General features: G+C 28.6%; 2 protein-coding genes across 2 annotated transcripts; one reads left to right on the top strand and one right to left on the bottom strand.

The window, feature by feature from the left end:
* The first annotated feature begins 3,815 nt into the window (after window positions 1-3,815).
* On the top strand, window positions 3,816-4,199 carry LOC135924439 (uncharacterized). Its single transcript, XM_065459496.1, has one exon. The coding sequence runs from the start codon at window positions 3,816-3,818 to the stop codon at window positions 4,197-4,199; it is 384 nt and encodes a 127-aa protein (XP_065315568.1).
* A 7,755-nt stretch (window positions 4,200-11,954) lies between these two features.
* LOC135924438 (uncharacterized) lies at window positions 11,955-12,366 on the bottom strand. Its single transcript, XM_065459495.1, has 2 exons — window positions 12,300-12,366; window positions 11,955-12,193 (listed from the first exon to the last, which is right to left on the bottom strand). The coding sequence occupies exons 1-2, from the start codon at window positions 12,364-12,366 to the stop codon at window positions 11,955-11,957; spliced, it is 306 nt and encodes a 101-aa protein (XP_065315567.1).
* Window positions 12,367-17,134: the final 4,768 nt, after the last annotated feature.

The following is a 17,134-nucleotide window of genomic DNA, read 5'->3' as shown; positions in this document are numbered from 1 at the left end:
AAATTAGGTATAATCTTCTACATGAGCATAATGAAATAAATATGAATATAATGGAGAGAAAAACAAAATGCGAAAAAGAAATAGATATAATAAAGAAAAGAGCTAAAAAATTTATAATTGAAAAAATTAAAATTCATATGCTCCATAAAGTTTCAACATTTTTAATACCAAAGTTTCGACAAATGAGGATGTTGTCGTCGGAAGAAATTAGTGAAGTAAAAAATCATAGTGAAAACTTGTTAGATTAGATTTGCATAGAAGAATGTAACATCGACGTAGATGAAAATTTGATTTTACCCATTTCCTCAAAAGCAAAGAGAATCCAATTAAAAGGTATTAATAAATTATAAATTCGTTTAGCTACTTATTAAATGTAATATTTGAAATAAATAGCATCCACATCAAAATTAAACCTCAACAGGTGGGAGGATGAGGTTGTTACTGAGGATAGTACCGTACATAATGACATAACAAAATATTTAAATCTTAAAGTAACCATTTTTGATAAGTATAATTTAGCATAATTTTAAGATGCATATATTACAATTAATATACATTTAAATTACTTTTATAAATTTATTATTATTGGTTCACTTTTATTTAAAGATTTCAATTGAGGAAGAGGATATACTTCAAAAGGATGTCCTACTTTGGTGAAACGACAAGAAAAAGATTTGCCAAAGCTATCAAGATTAGCAAGAAAAATATTAGCAATTCCTGCAACTAGTGCTACTTCTGAAAGAGGACTTAGCATTGCCGGAAGGTTTTTAGAACAAAGAAGAACGTGTTTGAATCCCGAAAATGTGGATTCATTATTATTTTTGCATTATAATTACTTATAATATTTATTTTATATTTATATTTTATAAATATTTTATTTGATAAAATAAATTATCCATAATTTAAATTGAATATTTTTTAAGCTTAATATAGTAATTTCCTAAATTATAAAACTTATAGAGATGTAATGTTGAAACTATTTTCATTAGATGCTTAAAATAGCGGGCTTGGGTAAAAAATTTTTTATAAATAATGAGCGGGTGGGTAAAAAATTTCTGACTAATGGGCAGGCGGGCAAGAAATTTTAGACTAATGCGCGGGCGGGCGGGTAAAAATTTTTAGATTAATGGGCGGGCGGGTATATTTTTTTTGAAAACTATGGGCAAGCTGGGCGGGCGGGTTAAAAAATTTTTTAAACATTGAGTGGGCGGGCATATTATCCAAAAACCCGCCCAATGCAGACCTCTAACAATGAACTTTAATTTACTACACTAGCACACTCCTTTTGGGCAACGGAATACCCATTTATTCATTTTTATATTATATTACGTATACAACTTTTAGCCTAAATTTTTATTTTTTAGTTTCTTTCATATATAAAAATATTAAAATTTATATTCCAATTGGTTGTGCTCATAAATTAGAATAACAGAAATAAATTGCTAAAAAAAATAAAAAAATAAAATAATAAATATTTTGGCACAAACTGCCCTTTTATACCATAAAACAAATAATATATAATTCTTCAAAAAAAAATAAAAAAGGACTCATCCTGAGTCATACAAATAACATCAAATACTAATTATTTTTTTAATTTTCTAGCTTTAACTCCCTTGTGCATGAAAAAGTAAAATATAGGATTGATAGCTGAATTCACGTATCCAACCCAGTTTAATAGATCACCTACCCAATAAGAATTCTCAAATTGTAAGATTCCAAGCAAGAAATAATATAGAAAGAAAGGAATCCAACATATCATAAATAATACTAATATGGTCAGTATATAGTAAATTGCCCTACGTTCTTTCTCAAAAACTTGAGAGTTCTTATAGTTTGGCTTATTCTGAGATGCATCAATGGCGTTATCAATTGATAATATGGCAATATTTTTCTTTAAACCCTTTTCCACTTGATGTTTAGAGATCTCAAAAATATTTTTACCATTAATTATTGAAGTCTTTCTTTCTGCGATCTCATAAGATTTGTCTAGGAATGAGTTGTATATTTTTAGAAATTTATAAAAAGGAAAATATATTTTTGTTACCAGCCCTGACAAACATACTCCACCCTTTATAAAAGTTTGATTCGATTTCGACATTCTTTGAATTTTGTGCCTAAGGCTGACTATGATATTAAACAGGAAATATAGCATCGCTCCCAAAGGAATGAAGAATGATACCAATGTGCCAACTATGGTCATGATTAAATTTGGTATAAATATACATTGATTTAGGTCCTTCCTGAGTAGAATTTTCTTTACATAATTTGTAGTATTTAGATCATATTTGGATCCTATTTCACTTAAATCAATAAGAGTATTAAATATTGTCAGATTTTCAAAACCGTAAGTTGGTGAAAATGAATATCGATTGAATATGTCAGCATAATCCCAATTCATATTTAATTTAATTTTACTATTGTTATCATAATAAAGATTAACTCTCCTTTCGTAACTTTTATGACATAGATTGCTGTAGTTGGAGAATTTGTTGGCTACCACGGAATCTGGAAATCCTAATATGTATGGAATGGAAAATGTCATACTGATAAACCACATTATACATATCACACCTATATAGGTTAAGAATCCTCTGGAGAAAGGCCGTTTGTTATATGCAAAATTATTGTAAAAATGTGGAAATTTTAAGGCCGTATATTGATCGAAAGCTAAGAAAGCCACATGCCATATGCTTATGGTGCTTAAGTGAATATCCATTATCTTGTAAGCTTTGCATACAATCAAGGGTACCATTATATAGTCACAATTCAATGTCGTAATCTTACTATTCATATAAAGATTTAGTGCATTTAATCGTTTTTTGTTCAGTTGATCATTTAGGAAAATAATTATTTTTAGTACTATATCGAATGAAATGACTAGTAGCCCATAGAAAAAGTCTACTATTGATAGGGAAAATATTATTATAAATCTAACATTTCTCTTGAAGATGCCGGCCTCTGATTTTAAGTAAAATACGACTATAAAACCGTTTCCAACTAGTATTGTTATCCAAATGATTAATAAAATGCTAATTTTGGCCACGAAAATTACAATTGTATGTTCCATAACCATAAAAATTTAATAGTTAAAAAGAATTTCTTATATTAACACTGACGGCCGTAATATTAATAAAAGCTACAAATACTATTAATGAGTAAAAGAAAATAAAAATAAAAAGTTAATTTCGTTAATTATTTTAGCTCTATGCAATTATTTTTTATTACCATTATATTTATTTATTCTATTAATTATTAAATTAATATATATCTTTTTTGATGTCCTTTCTGTAAGTATAATTTAAAAAAAGCTTTCTATTTAAAATACGTCATAATATAATTGTAAAAATTCCTAAAATTAGAAAAATAGAAATAATGCCTTTTCTATAGATATAGTAAGAAATTTTATTTTAGTTAAATAGAGGAATTCAAACTAAACCTGAGGCCAAACGTAAAAGCGGTATCAACATTATTATTTATAGACCCTAAACAGAATTTGACCCTTCAAAAAGTCATCCAAATCTGAACCGAAGCTCTAAAATGGTTTGTGCTCCGGTTTGCATTTTCTGACGGTGGCATAAATCTAAAAAGTCGGAGGGTTATCAAGAATATAGGGAGGCAAAGAGAGCCGCAAAGAAGGCCGTTGCAATAGCGAAGAATGCTGCATACACCGAGATGGCAAACAAACTGGATCATAAAGGGGGCGACAGGCTTATGTATAAATTGGACAAGATAAGGGAGAAGAAAAGTCGTGATGTCGGAGTCCATAAAATAGTTAAAACGAGGAGGGTCAAACCTTATTCAAGCCGAAGGAGGTGATGGAAAGGTGGAAAGGATATTTCAAGGAACTTATGAATATTTCTAATGACAAATATTTCCTTCCCGATATTAAGCCAAACATAAGTATGGTCGAACTCTTTCAGGAGGATGAAGTTAGGACGCAAATGAACAAGATGCAAAAAGGAAAAGCTAATGGCCCAGATGGAATTCCTATGGAAGCATGGGTCGGATGCCGAGAAGAAGGAGTCACGACCATGACGAACCTCTTTAACAAGATATTGGGAGAAGAACGAATTCCTAATCAATGGAGAGCAAGCACGATTATACCCTTATTCAAAGGCAAAGGAGACCCTCAGGAGTGTGGTAATTACAGATGTATCAAGTTAACTTGCCACTCCTTGAAACTTATGGAAAGGATCTAGTAACAAGGCTGAAGAACGAGGTGGAAATATCGGCTAACCAATTCGGATTTGTGGCCGGCAAATCCACAATCGATCCGATCTTTGCACTAAGACAAATGATGGATAAATATGGAGAAAAGAAACCTACATATGGTCTTTATTGACTTGGAGAAAGCTTATGACACGGTCCCTCGCGATTTAATATGGTGGTGCTTGAGAAAACAAAATATCCCTGACGCATATGTACGGCTTATGAAAAATATTTATGAAGCCTCAACTTCTTGCGTTAGAACGACAGTTGGAGACTCTAAACCTTTTCGGGTTGAAATTGGATTACATCAAGGATCTGCTCTAAGTTCTTTTTTATTCAATATAATTATGGACACGATAACGAGAGACATCCAAAAGCCATCTCCTTAGTGTATGCTATATGCCGATGATATAGTACTATGCGAAGAGACAAAGGAGAAAGTATTCGAAGAAGCCGAAAAGTGATCAAAACGCTTAGCTGGATATGGTTTAAAGGTCAATAATCGGAAAACTGTATACATGGAGATGAATGTTACAGGCACCTCATCGCTGGATGACCAATTAAAATCCCCAAAAGTAGACAGGTTTACATACCTAGGCTCGATGATACATCAAGAGGGAGGTTGCGCAAAAGAAGTCAATGCACGGATCCAAAAAGGATCGCTTAAATGGCGAAGTATATCTTGTGTAATGTGCGACAAGAAGATGCCAATATGGTTGAAAAAGCTTACAAATCCATCGTAAGACCGGTGTTACTCTAGGACGTGAAACATGGGCATTAAACGCTACGGAAGAAAAGTTATTACAAGCTACGGAGATGAGAATGATACGGTGGAGCTTGGGGTATACTTAACTCGACCATATGACGAATGAGTGTCTCAGAGAAAAAATGGGTATTCAACCTATGGCGGATTTGATAAACGAAAATTGGTTAGGATGGTTTGGTCATATACTAAGAAGGGAGACGAATGATGTAAATCGAAAAGTATTGGACATGGAGGTGCCGGGGAAGAGAGGAAGAGGACGACCTCGTGTTACGTGGAAAGGTCAAGTAAACAAAGTTATGATGACTAAGAAGATAAATCCGGACATGGCCCTTACTCGATCAAGATGGAAGAAACTTATCAAAACAAACCCCATAACTGTGGTACCATATGCATGATAAAGAAGATTGTTTCAATGATTATTATCAATCAAAATTGATTGATAAGAATTAGTCACTAGCGATTTTTCAATATTTTTATATGCAATTTGACTATGCCAGCTACCCAAGTTAACGTAAAGTGTTCTCAACCTTAAAATTTAATATTTCCTTCTTATAATTATAATTCAACTGAATAGAATCTAAAAATATTTTGGTTATATACGTCTCAAGTTTTTTTAGAAATATCGTTAATAAATACTGTTTATTTGTTATAATTCATAAATTAGGAATATTTATATGAGAAATTAGAATAATATAAACCTACTATTTTACTTAGGTTGCCTTATTTTTTTTATATATGCATCAAAATTATTTCTTTAGGGAGAATATTTTATAGTTAATAAATACTGTTTATGATAATTCATAAATTAATACTTGTAAGGACAATTAGAATAAAATAAACATTTCCTTTTACTAAGTTTGTCTGGCCCGCTTCAATTATTTACACTAACCCCATGTATATAGTTGAACACCAGAATCGATAACTATTTAAAATATTGGGGAGTACCTAAATAAAAAATACAACACCTTATTGATTATCATTTCTATCAAATATCATTATTCCTCAGTAATCCAACCCACTTTTTTGCCAACTCATTAATATTTTTGCCCGGCCCATATAAATTTTTTTAGACGTAATCGGCCCGGCTTATGGATGGCAGGTAGGGTTATGGTTCGGGCATAGCAGACCTTTAATTTGCATATGAAAAGTTTTCAATCGGATTTTAAAGATACAAACTTATCTGATATTATATTCTTTAAAAACCGAACCTAGACTTTGCTTCAGTTGATAATCTCTCTATCGCCTTGCTTTAAAGCTAGTGATCATTTATCATTTTTTATCTTTGGAATTATCTCTATCTTATTCATTATTACATAATTTAGGTTACCAGATGTTCACTTTTAAGAGGACATGTCCTCTTTTGAGATTCTAAAAATATGTCCCGTATCTATTATATTTTAATTTTTACTCTTTTTTTTTAATATTTATTTTTTATATTATTACGGGAAAAATATTTTTTACAATTACATCATAAGTTTTGTTGTCTATATTTTTTTTTATTATTTTGAATTTTTTTTATATATTCTCCTCAATATATACGTGTGAATTTGTTATTATAAACAACTTCTTTATTACTTTAAAAACACAATGGCTTTCTTTATATATGGGGCGTAGAGAAGGGGGGGGGGGCCCATAACCTCCGAAAATTTTTTTTTAAAAATTTTTTCTTATTGCGAATAATTTTATTTAAAAAATGGTTCAATTTATAAATTATATACGATATGAAAATGAAATATATATAAAAAAACAAATAAGAATTTTCAATTTTAAATGATAACATGGTTTTGAAATATATATTAAAAATTATATGTAAAATATTAAATAACAATAAAAATATATTGTAAATTTTTTCTCGCATAGTTAAATTAGATATTTATAAATTTATTAATAAAACTTATATTGTTAAACTAATTAGATAGTTTAAAAATTTTAATTAATTTTTTATAATTATTAATTAAAAGAAAAATTATTTAATTTGGTAAATATAATGAGAAAGTAAAGGTGTTCGCTAATGTTTGGGATTAAAAATTTTAAACCTAGAGTAGTTTCTAGATAGTCCAATCGCTTAAATATTGATGCATCTACGATTGAGGATTTTTATAAAATAAATATTTTTACTTCTCTTATTGATGCATTTTTATTTCAATTAAAGGAAAGATTTATTAGTCACAATTTTATTTTAAACAGCTTTTATTTTCTTTTGGCGGTTGAGTCTAAATACACTTGAAACGCGAGAAGGTATTAAGAAAATCTCAGAGTTTTATTCATTATCAGGATCGTATGATAAGTTACTTTGTGATGTCGGGTATAAAAATTTTGACAGAATAGAGTACTCTTTCTTTGAGACCAAAATGTGCTTTGCAGGCCCTTTCCATGTATAATTGCACTTTAGATTCCCTGCCTAATATCAAAACATTGCTTTTTATTTTAGCTACCTTACCGACTAGCACCTGCACTAATGAAAGGTCTTTTTCAACTTTGAAAAGGTTAAAAACATATTTAAGAAATAGCACCGGTGAAAGCCGTTTAAATGGATTCGCAATATTAAATATTTATAAGGAGATTTATCTAGATAAAAATTTGATTCTAGATGAATTAGTCAAATCACATAGAAAAGTAGACCTTTCTTTATAAATTCAAATTATTATATTGATATATTATTATAATGTGATCTTAGTCATAAAATTTTTATATTCAAAACGTAATTATAATGAATTCTTAGTCATAATATTTATATATTATACTATTTTTAATAAAAATATTGCATTTACACTAAGAATTAGTGATCTGCATCGAGTCTAATTTTTCAAGCCCAGCCCTGCCCGAAATTATTTTAAAAAAGTTTTGTCGGCCTGGCCTGAATTTATTTAAATATAGAAATTCATTTTTATAATTACTCAAAATAAAAGATATATGTTATATGGCGTCTAATTTTTATAAATAAAATCAAATATTTTTATTTTACATAAAAAATTTAACATAAAATTGATATATTTAGATATATTTAAAAAATTTCCAAGGCCGACCCAACCCGGCCAGAATTTTTTTAAAAAATATTAAGCCTGACCAGGCCCGATCCCGATTTTCCTACTTTTGCGGTTCTCTAATAAGAATTATTTATGTTTTATTAATATACACATTTGTATTAATTATATTAATTGTTAAATTAGATTTTTTTTAAAATACTGCACAAGAATTACTCATGTTTTATTGTAATTCTATTTTTTTTTAAATAAGGTTATTTAGAAATTTTTTTAATATAATCTGTATAAAATTTATACATTTTGAAATTTATTGTATTGTATAAATATTAAATAAAATCTATAATGAAATTCTCCAAAATCTTGTTACAAAAATTTAATTAAAATAATTATTTTTAACATAGAATAAGATATATTGAGTGATCATAAAAAATGGGAGGTTTGGGGCGATTTTATTCTTCTTTCTATACCGAATGGATTGAATTAATTTACAATTGACTAAACATTAATAAAATTTTCAGAATAATGCTTTCAGTCGCGTATTAATCAATTTGGCCAAAATTTTGTTACTAATATTTTTTTCATTTATGCTGGTTAATATAGTGGTTGGACACCAATAAAGCACAAAATTGGCAAATTTTTAAAATGCGGTTTGGGGGCAAATCCCCGAAAAATTTTTAACCCCCCCCCCATGGATTAATCCTGGCTACGCCACTGATTTATATCCTTGTGTCCAATAATTTTTTGAATTGTAGAAGCTTTCAAATATGCTTTCGTTCAATTAACAATCCACTAATTATCAGAATTTTTGTTGTGGTTTATGTTCTTGATCAATGCATTTAATAAAAATTAAATCAGTTGAGAAAGAAAATAATTCAGTTATAGAAATGTTACACCACTTAAAATTATATTTTTATTAACAGGAAGAAAAAATGATAATTTTTTTCCCCATGTAATCAACTATTTTATGTTTAATATTAAAAAAATAGTTATTTAAGATCTGAAAAAGTGTTGTGGGGGGGGGGCATGGTTAATTTATTTGATGAATTGAAATTTCTCTCATAAAAATATCTACAAAATACAAATCTATTTTGATTATAATTTTATAAAATTTTTATCCATTCAATTTAGATAAACATTCATGTCGGGAAGACCTATAAAATGTATTTCATTAGATGATTGACCAAAATAAATCATTTAAAAATAGCAATAAAATTTGCAGTGCCTGCAGTAAAAAATCCTGATATACTATTGAAAAAAATTTGTAAATCTAAGAAAAAATTGAGGAAAAATTTTGAAAATTTCTTCAGAAAATAATTTTAATATTAACGATGAATGTGAAATCATTAAGTAATTGAAAAATAAATTTGAAACAACACATTCTCGAAATGATAAAATTCAGATATTGACAGTTTTATCAAATTCTTGGACCCTAAATAAATACAGAAGAATTTTCTACGATTGAATTCATAGCTAGGATAGCAAAGAAATTAGTCAAAGAAAAAACTATGTGATGATGTCATCATTTCTAAAACACAACACATGTACCATTTATTTATTCCAAATTAAAATGATTCATTTTCTTAAACCAAAATTTCAAAATTTATCAAAAATATTTTGTTTTTCTGATGGCGCAGTAACGCAATATAAAAATATAAAAAATATTCATAATCTTTGCCATCAAGAACTCTATTTCGGAATCAAAGCAGAATGACACTTTTTGCAATAGCCAATGGCAAGGAGGAATTACCAAAAGGTTAGCAGCAAGAGCTATCCTTCAGCGTCCTTACCAGTATTAAATACTTTAGATTAATTTAATTTTTGTATAACAAATTTCACCACACAGCTCGTATATGAAAAAATATCTTGAAACATGGTTTCATAAGGATAAACGCATTCCCAGAACACAAAAGTTTCATGCATTTATACCTTTTATGGAAAATAAAATCAAAGTTAAATTAAATCATATTGTGAAAATTATTTAATTTGCAATATATAAATTAAAAAATTTATAAAATTATATTTTGTCTTCAATTAAATTGTAATTAAAAATTCATTAATATTTTGTAGATTTTATGAGTAGAAAAATTTCAATTTATTAGATAAATCAATCATAGACCCCCCCCCCCCCAAATAACTATTCTTTTAAATATCAAATACAAAAATATTTGATAACTTTTGATTTATATAACAATGATTGATTAATATCAAATATTTATTAAGAACAATATCAATAGACTAATGATTAAATCCTCTAAACCCGAGCTCGGCCCAACTTGTGAATATTTATTGATTAATCCCATAGTACCCCTAAAAAAAATTTGAGAGAAAAAATAATGCCAATACGATTTTATGATCATTTCCGATTTCTATTTCTAGTTTTTATTTAAAAATTTTTTACAATCATTATGTCATTATAAAAGCCTATTATTAAGTATATAGCGAAATTTTTTTTTTCTCTTTATCTTTCACCTTTTCTGGTGGTAAGCTCCTTCAATATCTCTCTCCACTTTATGTTATTCATACAATCTCTTTCATCTAATTTTTACTTCTTTATATTGGCTCTAACTTTATGACCCCATTGAAGTTTTGGCCTTCCTCTTTTACGTTTGCCCATCACTTCCAAAATCTCAACCTTATTTCCTATGTAGTTCATAGGCTTTCTCATTGTGTGCCCATGCCCATACCACCTAAGTCTGTTTACCATTAACTTAGTCTTAATGGGCACTACCTTTAAACTACTGAGTTTCTTGTACTGCGAACTTTATCCTTTCTTATTACCCCAGCAATCATCCTCAGCATTCTCATCTCCATAGTTTGTAGACTTCTCTCGTCTGATTCCTTAGTTGGCCATGTTTCCGAACTATATAGAATAGTTTGTTGTACTATGACCTGTAAATTTTTCCATTTAATTTGTGTGGGATTAATTTGTTAAATAGCACTCCAGATAAAGATCTCCACTTTAACCACCCTTGATTAATTTTACTCTTTATCTCTTTTTCTATTGTGCCGTTTGTTTGTATAGTGGAGCCCAAATATTTGCAGCTTTCAATTGCCGATATCTGTCATTCATTTATATCAATACTCTCTGTTTCATCTCCTCCTATCACCATATACTCCGTCTTTTCTCTATTTACTTTTAGTCCGTGCTTTTCTAGGATATTTATCCAACTCACTAATCTTTCTTTCATTTCATTCTTGGATTCGGCAAGTATTACAATAGCATCTGCAAATATCATATTCCACGACTGTTTGAGGAGACTGTGCTAATACATCTATTACTGTAATGAAGAGAAGTGGGCTGAGAGCCGACCCTTGATGAACTCCTTCGGCTACTGTGAAGCCTGCTGAAGTACCTGTTGTGCTACGGACCATTGTTGTATGGCCCATATACATATCCTGTATTATTCTTATAAATTTTTCGGAAACCTTTTTGTGAAGTAGCGCCCACCAGATAAGTTTTCTTATCTAAGACCTTTTCTAGATCGAGAAAGACCATGTGTAGCTTTTTGTTCTTTTCCCTGTATTTTTCACTCATTTGCTTAATTGCGGGGATAGCATCAGTTGTTGATCTTCCAGGCATAAAGCCAAACTGAGTCTCTCCTATTTCGATTATGTCTCTTAATCTTTTTTCTATTATTTTTTCTTATAGTTTTAGACAGTGTGACATTAGTTTTATGCCCCTTTAATTTTGACAATTGTGTGGATCCCCTTTATTTTTGAAGATAGGAACTAGATAGCCTCCATTTTTGAACCTCTTCATTTCCAAGTATTTTATTGTATAGATTTGTGAGGAAATGTATTCCATCATCTCCTAGTGCTTTAAGACTTTCTCTTGGAATATCATCTGGACCCCTAGCTTTGTTGTTTTTTATATGCTTGAGGCATATGATTATCTCTTGTTCTGTTATTGGTGGTATAAGGTTTTGACATAAGGAGTGTTCATCTAGATGTAGTATGTGGGGATTAAAGTTGGGAAGCTCCTGAAAATATTCTTTTCATCTATTCATTATTTCTTTTTCCTTTATTATCAATTTCCCATCTTTGTTTTTGATAACTTTCGGAGCTCCGTTTATATCCCTAGAATTCTTTTCTCGCTGTTTGGCTAATCTGTATATTTTATTTTGCCCTTCTTTGCTATGTAGTTCTTCATACATGTCATCGTATGCCATAGATTTGGCCCCAGCCACCGCCTTTGTAGTTAATCTCTTGAATTTTTTGTATCTTGTCTTGTCATCTGGGTTTTTAGATTTGTACCATATTTTATAAAGGGCTTTTTTTTTCCTGTATAGTGGTTTATACCTCTTCATTCCACCACCATAGTTTTTTGTACGATTTGTTACCTTCCCTTGTCAAGCCTAGTGTCGATTTGGCAGTGTCTATTAATCTGGATGAAAGGTCTGTCCACATTTTTTCACTGATTTGTGAGGAATCTATTGTTTCAATGTTTGCATTGATTGCAAAGGCATCTGCCATTGTTTTTAATTTGCCCCATTTGATGCATGGTTTCAGTTTTATCTTGTTTTGAGTGGATTTATTGTGATGTGTAAATCCATGACTAGTAGCTTGTGTTGCGTGGCTATATCTCCTCCTGGGATGACTTTGTAGTCTATTACATCTTTTAATTTTCTACGAAAGATTAGCATGTTGTTGGTTGAGGCAAGGGCTTGCGCAAATTTCAGTACATGCTCTCCTTCATCATTCTTTCTCCGTATCCAAAACCAGCATGATGCCTTTTGTAGCTATCTCTTGCTTTTCCCACTAGCACATTCAGATAAGTGTAAGAAAAATCTGTTTTTGAAAAAAATTCCCATTTAATTAGCCAAGGATATAAAGTGACATTATCTTAGGGTTTACAGATACCCTATGATCTATGCATATCTTGAACTATTATCAGGTCACCCGCTATGAACTAATCGTTCTAATACCTTCTTACAGCCATTTGTCTTATTCCATATCTATTTCCTCTATCCATGAAAACGGTAATCTTCTTATGCCACAAAATTTAGGCTAGTAGTTTTCCAATAATTTTATATCCACATCAAAAAATTTTAGAATACCTAATTCTTTTTTAAAAAAATATTTGTACATATTTAATATATCATTTATTTCATTGCAGAACTTCCTTTCATCAATCTCCTCAGGTTCTAATATTCTTTATTCTTTTTTTTTTACTTCGACTTGAGTTACTTATTAAACACATTAAAAAAATTAATTTCTCTTCGTCTAGTCAATTCTTACATCTTTCTTGTATATCACCATTTAGTGCATTTATTACATCTCAATAAATAATTATTCACTTTGCATTTTATGTCTAGGTCGTCCTTGCCACATCTCATCATTTTAAATTTTTAGTTTCATATTACCGAGATATGATCAGGTTTACCACACCCATAAAATTCTTATTTTCACTCTTATTATTCTCTTAAGCTTTTCTATATCTTTGTTTTCTATCTTTATATTTATCTGCATTATAAAGCACCTGTTAAAACAAATTAATTTAATAGCTCACCAATAGCTATAAACAATGCACAATGCTGTCAAACTTATCCAAATAATATGTATTATATATTTGGTTTTACCTTATTCATTTATATTATCATAAATTTTTCTAAAGAGTTCGAGCATTTTTATTTTATTTTTATTTTCCACAATCCGGCACTTTTAAGATTCGTAGTAAAGAACTATGTGAATTTACTTTTCAAATTTAAAATAATTAACTATATCAAATTTAAATTATATCAAAAAAAATTTAAGATATTGTCCTGATTATAATTTTTCATTTCTTGAATATAATATTTTTTCTTTACATAATTTACATTACACAATACTAAAATATATAATTTTTTAAATCATAATCATAAAATAATTATTATACATGTTTGCGAACTCTATAATTATCAAATTAGAAATATTCAAATTTTACTTTAAAAACCCATATAAATTTTACTACTATTCAAATAATAATAAAAAAACTATTTTAATAATAAAACCATATTATACAAGTAATTATAATATATTTGGTAAAATTCCAAAATAGATTGATATTATCTCTTAGCTTTCTAAGTTGTAATATAATCATATTAGCGATTCTTACTTCAACTAAATCCTTATAATTTTTTGGAAAATATTGCATAAAATTGCTGTGCAATTAAATAATTTATTCATTAATTACAATGCAACAGGAATAGGCCTTAGTATTAAATCTTATGTATCAGCTTAAAAACCTGGTTGAGGCCATTCTTATATTTCTCCAAAGGCACTCAAAATAGGCTCTTCTAGATCATAAATGCTGTAAAACAACATGATGTCGAAGGCTCCATCTTGTCGACATGCTTTTACAGTTTCTTTCTTCCTGGAGCACAAGAAGTCTTAGAAAAAATTATAGTCAATAAATTATTATTTGGATATCTGAACATTTCACACAATCTAGAAATTTTGTCTAATCATATAGTAGAGATATGAAAATTTTTTCTTATATTCACCAAGGTTTAAAGTTTAAAAATGAAAGAAAATAAAGTTTAAATTTTCGTGAGATAAAATATTAATATACAAGGAATAAAGTTTTAACTTTAAGGCTTTAAAAATGAAAGAAAATAAAGTTTAAATTTTCGTGAGATAAAATATTAAAGGAATAAATGTTTTAACTTTAAGGCTAATATTTAAAATAGAATATAAAGTATTTTAACTTAAAAATTCTCAATTCACAATTCAGTAAAACCATTTATATTTTTTCATAAAATTTTGCTACGTGGCCGCGCTGGCGATCCACCTGCTAGTTTGTCATTCTTTACGGGTCTGAAAACTAGTATATAATATATATTAAATTAAGCTTAATTAAAAAAACTCATTTTAGATGAGGGCAATTTAAACATGCCCATTCATAAAGCTATGTATTAAATGAAGACTCAGGTGTAAAAAAAAATTACCTTAAAGGAAAAGTAATCATAATATACTAAGAATGTTTCCAGATAGTGGTGTTAAACGGCTCGGTTTGAACTGTTTTTAAACGGATAACTCGTATCCAGAAAAATATTACTTAACCCTGAAGATTTTTCTCATAGATGGCACAATTGACATCTGTTAGGCGAAATCTCGAGGCTTAGGCAATATTTTCTGGCAACGATTTTTAAAATTAGTAAAATATAGTTCTATCTATTTTTATAAATCTATTATATTTTTTTTTACCTATAATTTCCATTGTATCTTGAATGAATAATTTTTATTTAATTTTTTTTAAGATTATTTATAAGATGTGCGAATTTCCCGGCCTATTATAATTTTTATAAAATTTGCGAAGACTTTGCAAACCACTAACGTATAGGATCAAAACAATATTATAAAAATAAATTTCGCTAATATTTTCAAGTCTTAGGCTATTATTCTTGTAAATATATACTCAACTTTATTAAATCCAGGCTTTCTTTCTTTCTTTCTTTCTTTAATTATTGTTTCTTGTTTGATTTTATGGGTAAAAGACAATTTATTTATTATTTTTAAAAAAATTATCCGTAACTACGCTAACAGTTAAAGGAAAAAATGGCCATATTTCAGAAACCAAAATATAATTCATTTTGTACAAAGTCCATGGTGGTAAGATTGCATTAGTATGATAAATCGAAAAATTTTAACAAATTGGTTAATCATTTTATGATTTTTCTTAAAGTTTGACATGTTTAGCCATATCTTGTTAAAAACAAAAAATTATATCTAAATTTTTTTAAAAAAATATTTTCAGGCCGGGACATTTTATGCATAAAAAAATTAGGCAGTGCAGCAATTTCCGATGTGAAATATTAATAGGCCAGCCCGGGTTAAAATTTGGATGTTTTTTTAATTTTAAGCTATAATTTTGATTAATACCATTTGTAAATAAATGATAAAATGCCTATTTCTTTGTATTTTGAGAACTATATAACTAAAATACTAAATCTATAAATAATAGAGTAAATTCAAAAAAAAAATTAAATAAGTTATTTGTGATATGATCCAATTAAAATACACAATATTGATCAAACATAATTGATTCATAAAACAGTCGTAGAAATGGATAGCCTTAGAGAAGAAATATAAGCGCCTTAATTAAATTGACATTGCATAGGCGTATATTAAGGATTTTCTTATGGGGAGGGGGAAGCATTATCAGGTGGTGTTTTCCGCCATAAATTTTGGAGGTCTTTAGACCCCCTTATAATTATGTTATATTTTTACAAAAATAATTTTGGGTTTTAACTTTTTTTTTATAAAAATGATTTTTTTCTATAAATTTTAAATTATAATTGTTATTTTTAAAAAATATAAATTAAAATATTATTTATAATGATATATTGTATATATGGAAAGGGGTGGAGGAGGGGGTATTATCTTAAAATGATTTACACACTTTCACTTGGTTACGCGTAGTATTGTTAAGCGGCTCGATTTAGTCAATTTTAAAAGATTTTAGCCAAAATATAATAATCATGAATTTATTAATAGATGTCCAAACCTTCTGCCATCTATGAGTAAAATCTCTAGGCTTGTAATATTTTTTGGCTAAAATGTTGAGTTAGCGGTTTTAAAAATCCGTTTAATAAAACTAGTTACGTGCATGTGACATTGGAAAAAAAATAGACATTATAAATGGGCTGACTGAAAATATTTTACAAATAATTAAATGAGCCAAGGCGAACTTCTCATATCAATTTTTTGAAAAATATAACGGGCCGGTCCGGGCAAAATATTAAGAGTATTGTTGTAATATTCAGAAAAAAATGCATTATTCAAATTATGATAATATTCAATCAAAAATAATGCTTTATTAAAATTATTACTTTATTATTTAAGTCTTAGACTATGCAAATTAGATGAAAACGCGTGATAATTGTAGATTTTTCATACTTTAAGAGTAGTGTTGTTAAACAACTCGTTCTGAGCCGAATTTTAAAAACGGCTAACTCAATATTTCATCCAGAATAGTATTAAGCAAACCTGAATATTTTGTTTGTAGAAGGAACAAAGGTTTGGACATCTATTAGCAAAATCTCAAGGCTTGGGCTATATTTTTCAGGCTAAAATATTGAGTTAGCCGTTTTTAAAAAGCTCAAAACGAGCCGTTTAACAACACTATTTAAGAGTTTAACAATTGGAGTTATTCACTTATTATTTTTCAAATATGAATACTCAACTTATTACAAGT

This window comes from Gordionus sp. m RMFG-2023, chromosome 2 (genome assembly GCF_954871325.1).
Source record: "Gordionus sp. m RMFG-2023 chromosome 2, tfGorSpeb1-WG-v2, whole genome shotgun sequence".
In the NCBI taxonomy this organism is placed as follows: Eukaryota; Metazoa; Nematomorpha; class Gordioida; order Chordodea; family Parachordodidae; genus Gordionus; species Gordionus sp. m RMFG-2023.
Note: the sequence above shows the minus strand (reverse complement) of the source record. Positions and strands in the feature narration are given on the sequence as shown.

Bases quoted from the DNA above. Each gene is read 5' to 3' on its own strand.
- LOC135924439 (XM_065459496.1), top strand. From the start codon at position 3,816: ATGGAAAGGTGGAAAGGATATTTCAAGGAACTTATGAATATTTCTAAT.
- LOC135924438 (XM_065459495.1), bottom strand. From the start codon at position 12,366: ATGTGGACAGACCTTTCATCCAGATTAATAGACACTGCCAAATCGACA. The intron at 12,194-12,299 runs GTAACAAATCGT...CTAAAAACCCAG, and splicing joins ACTAGGCTTGACAAGGGAAG to ATGACAAGACAAGATACAAA.